An 11,675-nucleotide genomic window follows, 5' to 3' on the forward strand; every position below is an offset into this window, starting at 1 on the left:
TGAGACCCACCTGCAGTGCTGCATCCAGCTGTGGGGTCCTCAACATAAGAAGGATGTCAAGCTGTTGGACTGAGTCCAGAGCAGGGCCATGAAGATGATCAGGGGATTGGAGCCCCTCTCCTATGAGGGCAGGCTGAGAGAGTTGGAGTTGCTAAGCCTGGAGAGGAGAAGACTCCAGGGAGACCTTATAGCACTGTCCAGTACCTAAAACTAGTACTTAAAAGGACCTAAAGGAGACTGGAGAGGGACATTTGACAAGGGCATGTAGTAGCAGGACAAGTGGGAATGGGGAGATTTAGATTAGGTATTAGGAAGAAATTCTGCAAGGTGGGGAGATAGATCAAAACTGCGAGTAATGTGAGGACAGCTCACTAGGGAGCTTTGAAGGTGCGTTCCTACGCGTTTTTGGAGAACTAGTTTCTATGGTCAGGGTGAAAGGAATTGGGGAAAGGAAGACTTTAAGTGCAATGAACAGGGTTGAGGGGCAGAGGCATGGAGGTAGAACAGCTACAGGAACAAAACAGGTATGTGCCTATGTACTTGAGGATCATAGATAAAAGATGCAGAACAGACACAAGTATATATGGGCTGGAATTAAATGTTGGAAGTACATGGAGAGACTTTTGGGAGGTGAGCAGTTGCACAGAAACATGCAGAACCAAAGCTATCCTGGGAAGGAGGGAAGTGTGAGATGTATCAGTGGTTTCTCAGTAGTAGAACTGTCAGACCTTGGGCTTAAAGATTTGGCTTATGCAGGAAAGGTAATATATTCTGGTTTTAATTGACTGTATCAACTTGTGAGAGCTTTCCAATTTCTGTTTACTGGCTTTGATAGAAATAAAAGCAATGGACACTTAGGTTGCATTTAAAAAAACTATAGAAATTCCAGTGAAATTTTTAAGAGTTTAATGAATTTATGGTATGGTGTCATGGTTTGAGATAACCCCAAAATCTAATTCCCTAGTCCTAGCCCCCTCCCCCATCTCAACCTAATGTGGGATGCGTTTTTCCAGACAAAACATGCCAGACTCAGAATGGGGGAAAGGGAATATATTACAATGACTGTACAAATAAATACTATAACACATTATACACACGATCACAACTATCTCTACCATGACATATAGTATTTACAATGGATCAGATCTCTTCTCCCCTCCAAATAAAAGTCCAGGAGGGAAAGAAGGACAGATCCCTTCCACATTTAGGGCAGCAGCTCCTCTTCTGTCTTCCATGCAGCAGTAACTGGATTGTTGTAGCTGGATCTCTGTTCAATACACACAAGGGGGTCTCCAAGCCCCTTGGCCCGTCGTCTCCAAAACGAGGGTCTTTCTCTTCCGTGGACTGCGTAGCAGGGACAAGCTCGCATCACCACGTCATACCACGAAGCTCAGGGGTCTTTGTGGCAGTCCCTTCCTCAGGGGATTCAAATTCCCCTTTGCAGAGCTCCGTGCTCTGTCTCCAGGCAGCGGGGGGGGGGGGTGAAGCCCTCCTCCACATTCCTTTGGCTGTCCTGGTCCAGCTTCAGGACACCTTTGAGCTTCTCAGCTCCTCTCTGCAAGTGCTGTAGCGCTCCAAGGCTCTTTCAAGTAAGAGTCCATCATCTTCCTCCTTTTCCAGGAGGTCTCAAAGGAGTTTGGGGGGGGTCTGGTATCAGTTCTTACCCCAGAACTCTGTAGAACTCAGCTGCTGACTCTCTTTTCCTCAGCTCTCCTTCCAGGAGTCCTTTCTCTGGTGCTGCATGTCTTTGTTGCTTCTTCAGTTCAGTTCTTATCTGTCCTGGCTCTCTGCCACCGTTTCTCCGGTCAGTGCCGGCTGCTGCTCTGCGCCCATGGAGAAAACATCTCCCGGCATAACTACAGGCACCTAGCCCAGCTTTATGCTGTTCCAGGTCCCTGCAGGCCCCCGCTGGGGGCTGGGGCCAAAGCCCCCCTGTGGGGCTCTGAGCCCCTTCCTCGTGGCTCTACAACATGGCCACCTCTCCTCAACAACCCAAACTACAACTCATCTCTTCCGGTGAGCTTGTGGAATGTTGACATTTTTGCAGGAGCGCCCATTGGGCAGAACTTCAAAACTTCCAGGGGTTTCCACCCCTTGGGGTCTACCACTTTTCTTAGCCTCTGGGGGGAAACAAGATTCAAACCACTACATGTGGTAATTTGCTTTCCAGTTTGTTAACTGTTCCTTTTTATGTATTTTCATGCCTCTTCAGTTGCAGTGAAAACTGTTTAAAACCTTTTTCAGGTAATTTTACATTCTATGAGTTTTGTAACCTACTTCTAGAACCGATTGACATTTCTGGCTCGGAGGGTAATGACTTTCAAAATCCAGCCTCCTTATGTTAAACTTTATATAGATCATCATCTCTGAATGAATTTATTTTCTTGTCCTTTCACATTTTGTCAGCAGGTTTATTTACCTGGTTTGATTGCTATGAACCTTAAGCATACTTTTTCTAAAAGGTTATGGTGCTATAAAACTTTACTGGTGTTTGTAGGACTACTTAATTTCCTTATTTTAGTTATAAAGTGTCAACTTTAGCAGTGGTTGGTACTTGCTGACTCCTTGGTATTGCTTGTTTTATATTGATTCATAACTGAAGGGTAATACTGTGGATGGCTGTTAGTTAGCACTACATATATGTGAATAAACCAGTTTTTGTTTTGTTTTGGGGTTTTTTTGCAGATAACAGTACAGACTTCTGGGCAACTGATGTGAAATGGTTTTCATTACTGGAGAGCACAAACTGGCTAGAGATAATCAGGTTTGCTATATCCTCAGCTTTCTGTGTTTCAGAATTGTTGATAAATGCATTTGTAGTGGATTTTCTAGCTGGTTTCTTGAAATGTAACAACATTCTTTACCACCAGTAGGGAAAAAAAATTAAGACAGAGTTATGGTCCCATTTATATATTCTATTTCTGCAACTTGAGACAGTGTTTTTTACAGTGCAGGTTTGTGTAAAGCCTCCCACAGTAAAGGATGTGAGAAGCAGGAGATCATTCCAATTACAATTCTTCCAGCAAACCTATTAAAAATACAGATCCAGTAATTTCTCTCCTGCACTAAGTCACCCTCTTTCCAAACTCAAGAATCCTATTTGTTTCTTGCATGAAACCTGTTCGTGTCTCTGACTAGCCTTGCCATTCTTCTCTGTACTCTCTACTTCTGCAATATCCTTTAGGACGGGATGAACTGCAGTGTTCAAGATCTTATCCCACCAAAGATTTATAAAATGACAGTTGTTCTCAGTTTTGTCCCTTTCCTGTCCTGATTGTTCCTCAAGTTCTTTTTTCTTCTCTCAGCAGTCCACAGTGAGTAAGTGTTGGAATGGTGTTGGCTAACTGAAGGCTTGTTATAGTGGAATGTTGAGGAGCTTTATTTGTTTTCAGTGTTGCTTTGTGCTAGCTCTTTTGTCTGTCAGTTTATTCTGTGATCAGCTTGTTATCATGAAGTGCTTCTGTAGTCAGCTCCAGTCCCTTCTAGTCTTAATCAATAAATATCAGTAGTTATCAATTCATTAATTCAGAATTTAAATGTATGTTTAATAAGAGGTTCTAGCAAAGACCATGTGTTGAGAAACTCATTGACATAACCAAGAGCACAAGTTTAAAGTGTAAGCCAGCCCAAGTTCCTATCCTTAGGCTGTTTTGAGACTGGTCATTTCCATACTTGGATCCAGTTGCTTCCTGGATCAGCCTGGTCTTGGCTCTTGCAGTTTGTAGGAATGCCTGCTCAGCTGTTCTAGATGCTAGAACAAAGAATCTGACAATTCCACTCTTAGGAAATTAACTGTCAGCTTCTACTAGTGACCTAAGCAGTTGCAAGAACCCTAATTTGTGCGCAGACTTTTGCTAGAAATAACCAACTTGATGAAGATTTAGATCTAGAAACCAACAGTGTTACATCTGTTTTTGTAATCTTTAATTCCACTCATTTTTCCTTGTGTTATGATAATTCTGAATAAATTTTGTCAGTGCATTTACAAGATCTGATTGCTCATCCTTCCCTCTGCCTCTTAAAACCAGATTATGGAAGAAATGTATTATGTAGTACATTAGAACTTAAATTGTGGTGATGTTGACTCTTTCCAGGGTAAAGATCTGGCCCTTAGCAGTTGTAATACTTCAGTGATGGCTGCTGTTGGTCTAGAATGAAGTGTTTTGTATAACGACTGGAATTGCATGATCAGTGGACAAATAAGATGCTCTTGAAGCTAAACAGTTCTTCATTTACACAAGCTGAGCGTGGGGTTTGTGTTTTAAAGGAATAGTCAAGTTTCAAGTATGGCTTTCAAACCCTGTCCAGGGGAAACTAATGTAAGAAACTTAATTGTAAAAATGCTATAAAAACATTCCCTTAACTTTTCTTGTACCACAACAGGAGAGTCTTGAAGAAAGCAATAGAAGTTGCTGAGTGTCTTGAAAGGCAGCATACAAATGTTCTCCTTATAGGTAAGAACTTAATGAGATTGTCCTATATATTTATTTTTTAAAATTTATTTATTTATTTATTCAGTTACTTAAACTGTAAGGTTATAATTACGGTAGGGACTTGGTAATACATACAAAATTCATACAGTATTGAAGCACTAGACCCCTAAATCTCTTATGCTCCTGGAAATGCTTCCTCTAGTTAAAAAAACCTGGTAAGCATAGTTCCAGGCTAAGAGAAATATGATGTGAATGAGAACTGCTGATAAATTCACAGGAGAGCCATGCATAAAGAAGATGTAGCATTCCTGCTTCCTAATTTGTTTTATTGAAGGTCTCCCAGACTCTTTGCTATACTTTGAGGGAGGGGGACCATATCTACACAAAGGACTAGTAATGTGAAAAGTTTGTAAAAGGCCTTTTTTGTATTCTAGATACACACTGAATACTGTGTAGTCTCTTCATGAAAAATAAATGAAAGAATATGCCTACTGTACACATGTTGGGCAGTTTGTTTTCTTAGATTAAATAAAGTAATCACACGGAAACCCAAACCTAATGTTAACCATTAAGTTACTCTTGGATTGGTAACTTAGTTGTTTTTTTCCCACGTGTTGCCATTCGAGAAACCTGGCACAGAAAAAAGGTGGTTTTGGGAGGCAGCTGAAAGGTGAAGAATGCATGTTGCATGAGGAGGCAGTTTCACACCTTGTGAAAAGACACATGGAGGATAGGAGGGGTAAGGAGGGATAGCTGGACTGGTGTGTGTGTGTAGTGTGTGAGACTGCAGAGTGCAGGCGTCTAAGTTATAATAGTAAAAAGCTTGGGGTTTGCAGGTTTTATTGTCACAGCATTTTCCTAGTATAAATGTAGAAATAACCTTACATTTTTACTAACAGAAGTACTGGAAACGTGGATTAACTTCTCTGATGGTGTAACACTTGCAAAAAATCCTGTTTCTCTGATCTTGAAATACAATTTTGTTTATGCTAAGATAGCAATGCATTGCTTTTTTACACAAGGTTTTAGGAATGGCTTAGTAGATAATATGGTTTCTGTTCTCTTCTGCAGAAGAGACTGCTACTGATCTGTGCTGTGTGATATCTAGTCTGGTTCAAGTGATGATGGATTCATACAGCAGAACAAAGTCAGGGTTTCAGAGCCTTATTCAGAAGGAGTGGGTAATTGGAGGACATAGCTTTTTGGATCGCTGTAACCACTTACGCAAAAGTGAAAAAGAGGAGGTATGATTTTATTACATTCCTTGCTTACTACTTACAAGTTTACTCAATGTAAGGAGGAATTTAGCTGTTAGTCCAGAAGTTACAGTTACTCAGGATCTTTTGTGTTTTGTTTTATGGGTTGATAGTTTTACTATTTTTGCTGTTTAGAGGTCAGCAATGTCTTTAACTTAATGGGAAATTTTATATTTGTTCCCTTTAATTTTGTAGCCTTTTGAAAGTCATTTATCTTCTGTCCTTGAAAACTGTGTTAAATGGCAGTAATCTCCATAGAAATAAGTAAAATGAGTTGCCTATTCGTGTTACATCCAAAGATCAACTTCTGCTGTCTTGCTAAATTTTGCAGTCTCACCTCTCCATGTTTGTTTATATCTTGGAATTGGATCAGATGGCTATACAGAATGGAAATAGTAGGTGTAAACTGATCAAGAATTGCTATAAACTAGTTTTGCTTTGCCAACTTTAATAGGCTGCATAGTGGCATCTTTCAGATTCGGGGTAGGAAGGGCTCATCTCATCTGTCAACAGTTGGCCCAAGGTTAGCTCAGATGATACTTCTTCAGAGCTCAGCCAAATGTATGTGCAGCAGTTCTGGAGTTAACCAGGCTTCTTGCCTTAAGACTTGTATTTGAAGACACTAAATACTGTAAAATAAATAGTCTTCATGGTGGAACAATTTTTTTTTCTGAAACTGATGCAATATTTTCTTTACTTAGGCTCCTGTTTTTCTGCTCCTGCTAAATTGTGTTTGGCAGTTGGTACAACAGTATCCTCCAGCATTTGAGTTCACAGAAACTTACTTAACTGTCCTGTCAGACAGCCTCTATGTGCCTGTTTTTAGCACTTTCTTCTTCAACTCCCAACATCAAAGAGACACCAGTACGGTAAGGGTTTGTTATTTTGTGGATGGAGAGTGTTGAAGAACAAGTTTGACTAAGAAGCAGGGAAAACTCAAAAAAGCTAATTCCCTAGCAGCACCTCTTTTCATACTAATCAAAGTGAGTGAGTGTAACTTTGGCTGTAAGGAGTCGAGTTCAGGACTTAAGAGTTTATGATGGCAGAACGGATCTATTACTTCTCATGTGTGGCTGTAGTTTCATGTTTATTGCTCTTCAATGAAAACAGAGCTCTTTAACCTAAGAGGAATATCTGGCTGTCCTTCAGAATAAGTTATCTATGAAATTCTTGTGTAGTATTTTCAGTTGTATTCCAAAATCAACATTTCCTGAATGCTGATTTTTATATTTGGTTTATGCTTTTCTCCAGCCTAAGAATCTGGAAGCAATGGAAGTATCCTCTGCAAGGCTGCACAGAGACTAAAAAAAAGGGAACACCGCTGTCTTTCGTAAATAAATTGTCGACCACAAAATCTAAATAAGTAGCACTGCATAACTGCAGTGTCTAACATTACCCATGTTTGAAGAATCTATCTCGTGCCCAAGTTTGAAAACTTTTTTTTTTCCTTAGATTATTTAGCCTTATTTTCAAATCTGAAAGTCTAATTGCACTGTTGTTCAGTAACTGAACATATAGAAAGAAAAGAGTGTTGTTGCAACTCTGTAGCCTCTTCTCTGAAAAGCCAGTTTCTTAATTTCACCTTGACTTGGTCAGAATTCCTTTCTAACAGTATTAATTGTAACCTGTTTGTTTTGGCAGAGTGGTGAAAGCCTCAAGACACAAAGTGGTCCTTTCAGATTTCTTACCGTGTGGGACTGGTCTGTGCAGTTTGACCCCAAGGCCCAAGCTTTTCTGAACAACTCTTTTTATGCAGAGAAACCAAAACCAGATAAAAGTCAACGGAAAACTGCACGATTCAAAGTAAGATATGTGCTGCTTAACTTTTTTTTTTAAATGATAGAAATATTTTTAAATCTCCTATTTCAAATTTACTCCCAGTGGAAGTGTTGGTACAAAGGTGGGGTTTTTTTAATTGATAAAATACATGTACACCTCAGACTCACCTGGATCTTAAGAACCCAGTTTGCATCCATCTCAGTTATAAATAATTATAAATAACTATAAAAACTATTTATAAATAATTATAAATTATAAATAACTATTCATAGTCATGAAGTTAAGGGCTTTTTCTTCATACTTTATGCAAGTATAGCAGTAAGTCATGAGATTTAACATTCAGGTTAGTTACACTGGCATGTTTGAAGGGAGTTTATTTTGTTGTTGCACAGACTACCTAACCAAAATACGCAACAGGTTTATAATTGCCTCCCTAATTTTGTCTGAGTGTAACCGGCGTGCATGTGTGCGCTCAGAGAGGGAGTGCAGCAAAAACTGTCTGGGGTGTGGAAGGTTATGGGTGGGCCACCTCATTACTGGAAAGTAGCACAAACTCAGGAAAAAACTGAGCTTGGAGTTGCCTCTTTCAATTGAAATTTCTCCCTTGGTTAAGTTCTCTACTGTACAAAGCATTCTTGAGTGAGGCGCTGCCAGTATGATCTACAGCATTAATCTCTTTTGGAGAGAAATGCAATAAAGAACCACTGCATAAGCACGAATCAAGTGCTCTTTGATTTGTGACTAGCTTAAACTAAACAGGGAAGTTTGTAATACTTGAAAGGATTTGGCTTTTTCAGAGAAGATTGCTTTATCCGTGTTACTTCATTGCTATAGTTAGTGCAGGGAAGGTATCTGGCAATACTGAGTGTGCTCTGTGAGGTATTTGGTGTATTAGCCGAAAGAACAGTTTAAACACAGCCACTGCTTTGCCATATGGTTGAAGTGACTATTGCTTGCAAGTAATTTCTGAATACAAGTTTTTCTTCCTCTTAAAGTTGCTTTCTGAAGTCCCATTAATATTTATCTCAGTATTTCTCTTTTCTTTCCTCTTAAAGCATCAGCGGCAACTTTCTTTGCCACTGACGCAGGCAAAGCCTTCCACAAAGAGAGGATTTTTCAGGGAGGAAACAGATCATCTAATTAAAAACATTCTGGGTAGAAGAATTGGTAAGTTCATAAATTCTTCAGACGAGCCTCCCAATAATTTAAGGGAGTTCTATGATAGCTGGCACAGCAAACCTGTTGACTATCATGGCCTTCTGTTACCTCGCATCGATGGCCCTGAAATCAAAGTGTGGGCACAGCGGTATTTACGATGGATCCCTGAAGCCCAGCTTCATGGTGGTGGAACAATAGCTATAACTGCCAAGATTTTGGACTTGATGGAGGAAGTGCAAAGCTTGCAGGTGAAAATAGAAGAAGAACATAGTCAAGCTGTTTCCGGAGATGTACATTCTGTTACCACACAGAGAAATTCTGCCCGTTTGTCATCCTTGTTTCCATTTGCATTACTCCAGAGACAGTCTGTCAAACCAGCTTTACCCACCAGCACCTGGAAGGACTTGGAAGATGAAGATGACTTGGTCAGGAGGGATGACGAATTTCTTGATCTAAGTGGGGATATGCCATAACATGTATATAGATTACAGTATGGATTGTATGTGGCTAAGCTCTGAGTTTAAATGTTGTGCTGTATCTTCATGTATGGAACTTGAGCATCTGCAACCTGTTTAATGGGTTTGTGGGGTTAGAAAACCTTGATTGGAAAGAGCTACTTGCCATAATTAACTGAGCATGTTTTGAACTTCTTTTTCACTCTAAAGATATTTATTGCTGAAACGTGTTTTTAGCATAGGCGTAATAAAAACAGGAGTCTTGGCTGGTGTAACCCTGTGGCCACTCTGTTTAAAAAAGAAAAACAACAAAAGAATACTTTCTGCTGTAAAGGTGGAATACTAAATGCATACCGCAACAATCATACCATCTTAACACCTCTTCCCCTTATGCTAAGAGTACTGGGAATGGAAGTACTGTGGTGAGGAACTTAATACGTCTACATTTCCCCTCCACATAAAAAACAGCGAAAGGTGCAACTAACTGTGCATTCACAGATGAACTTTTGACAGCTGAGGAATAAACCTGTGGTCACCAGGGGTTTTTTTGTCTGCTGTTGCATCAACAGAAGTCATGTGCTTGCCCCCTCCCCTCTCACAGTGTTTTGTCTGTGTGATATCACAGTCACAGATTGGCTGCTCTGAGCCTGTGCTTGCAGTCAGCTTAGGGTGAGATGCAAGAGCTTGATGACACATTTCAAGTCTTAGTGCTGCTGTGCTATATGCCCTTGCTGCCTTGGAATATTAAGTTTGCTGGTAATGTTAAAAAAATGGCCTGACTATGAGATTCTAATTTGCCACAAGTGGTTTTTCTCCTTTCAGTAGAGTGAGAGTTTCATTTTTAGTTTCCCCCATGGATGCCAGTTGCCTTTAAGGCTTTCTGTAGCTTGCACTGAGACCCTCCACATAGCAGGGAAGACTCTTTTCCTGTAATCCTGCAGTGAAGCAGGACTTGCAGTCTGTTGCCACTTGCCATAGGTTGGTGGTACAGCTTATGAATGTGGCATTTATACCATAGGACATTTGCATCCTGTTGCTGGATGTTATAACAGTACCTCAGTGAAAGAAGCCATAAAGAAATGCCTGTTGACTTGGATCTACTGTGTGTATGTTTATATAAAGTATTTTTACTGCAAATAATTGTCCTTTTTAAAGCTGAATATTATTTGACTGTCAAATCTATTTTGAACCCTTAAATTCTAGAATACACCAAGAATGGATTCAAGTCATAAAATCAGTTACACTGAGAGTTTAGACATTGAATAGTTTCTCTGTTCTCATAGGAGTTTTAGAAATCCATTGCTGGAAAACTTAGCTGGTGGTTAAACTGTTGCTTAATTTGATCAGCTCGGTGAAACTGGGGATATTAAACTTTGTTACTGACTTATCACTTCACACTGAGTTGTATTAATGGATAGCAACAAATTCATCAGCAGCCCTCTAAAAATAATTTTTCGTATGTTAAAGTAAATGTATTAATGGGGAAAGAGGGAGAGCTTGATGCAACTATGCCAAAAAGAAGCTTCCCAAGTCTTGATTGCCTTAAGTCTTAGTGCGAGGACAATACTTGAGTTTGTCGTGTTTTATTTAAAAATACACTAGTACTTATGCTTTCTTCTGTGATATGTATGATCTTACAGCTAGCACTTGCTAGAATGGGCTGTACAGCACATTTCCTTCAGACTTAGTTGTTGTAATTCATGTGACTCATGTATGCAATAATACTTTGCATGTTGAATGAGCAGTGTATTATTATGGTGAAGAAATACTTGTCATTCTAAGGTCATTTGGGTTCAAGGGTGGGTTTTTTTAAATTGCCATTAGGAAAAAAAATATTAAAATGATTTTTCTATACTTTTGATCAAACTGTTGTAATATTTCAGTCATGGAGATTACATATTTATATTAAAGAACAGATGTTGGACGTTTATTTGTACATAAGTTATCAGAAGTATATATAGAAGAGAAGCATATATCTGGAATTGAACATGGGAACACTTCTAACATAGAGTAAATATCATTGTTACCAGTTTTCTGCACTGAGGGATTGGAAATGTACTTCATATTTTTACTCCAGGCTTCTGTTTATACCTCTAAGTTTTAACACTGAATGCAAGCTAGAAGCTTTACAGGTTTTTACCTTCTTGTTATTTCCAACAGGCTGTTTGAAGAGTGTCAATAAAATATACTTTGAAATACTTGTCCTGAAATAAGAATGTATGTTTAAAGTCCTACTTCGCAAATGATGCATTAAATCATAGGCAACTTGACAATCTGCAGTGACAAGGCTTTTCTGGTTATAACCCTGTTTTTACAGACTTTTACAGGAAGGAAGCTGTGCAGTTTTGACCTGGCTGTACTTACTGGAGAGGTGCTGTTGGCACAGGAGAGAGCAAAGTTCAAGGTAGTGAAGTAGGATGGCTGTCGGAAGTTACCAAGGTGATCTAGAAGCTGTCTGCTGAATGTCCGTATTTGGGGAGTTATTAAACAGTGTTTATTTCGGTCTTAGCGAGGTACTCCCCCCATATCCAGAACAAACATTGTTCTTACATTGTTAAACTAAGCAACTTCTTGAAATCGCCACAGTGGGGTGT

At 39.5% G+C, this 11,675-nt stretch overlaps 1 protein-coding gene across 2 annotated transcripts in view; it reads left to right on the forward strand.

Moving 5' to 3' along the window:
* The window catches only part of MTMR12 (myotubularin related protein 12), a 33,851-nt gene extending 22,586 nt beyond the window's left edge, over positions 1-11,265 (forward strand). For both annotated transcript variants that reach the window (XM_051804711.1, XM_051804712.1), the window contains exons 11-16: positions 2,686-2,764; positions 4,384-4,454; positions 5,505-5,677; positions 6,391-6,558; positions 7,331-7,492; positions 8,524-11,265. In XM_051804711.1, the coding sequence (XP_051660671.1) occupies positions 2,686-2,764; positions 4,384-4,454; positions 5,505-5,677; positions 6,391-6,558; positions 7,331-7,492; positions 8,524-9,099 (1,229 nt within the window). In that variant the 3' untranslated portion in view covers positions 9,100-11,265. The remainder of the gene's footprint in view (positions 1-2,685; positions 2,765-4,383; positions 4,455-5,504; positions 5,678-6,390; positions 6,559-7,330; positions 7,493-8,523) is intronic.
* The last annotated feature ends 410 nt before the right edge of the window (positions 11,266-11,675 follow it).

The sequence above is a fragment of the Manacus candei genome, unplaced genomic scaffold, assembly GCF_025592945.1.
Source record: "Manacus candei isolate 608988 ecotype Guabito, Panama unplaced genomic scaffold, ASM2559294v1 h1tg000061l, whole genome shotgun sequence".
NCBI classification, from domain to species: Eukaryota; Metazoa; Chordata; class Aves; order Passeriformes; family Pipridae; genus Manacus; species Manacus candei.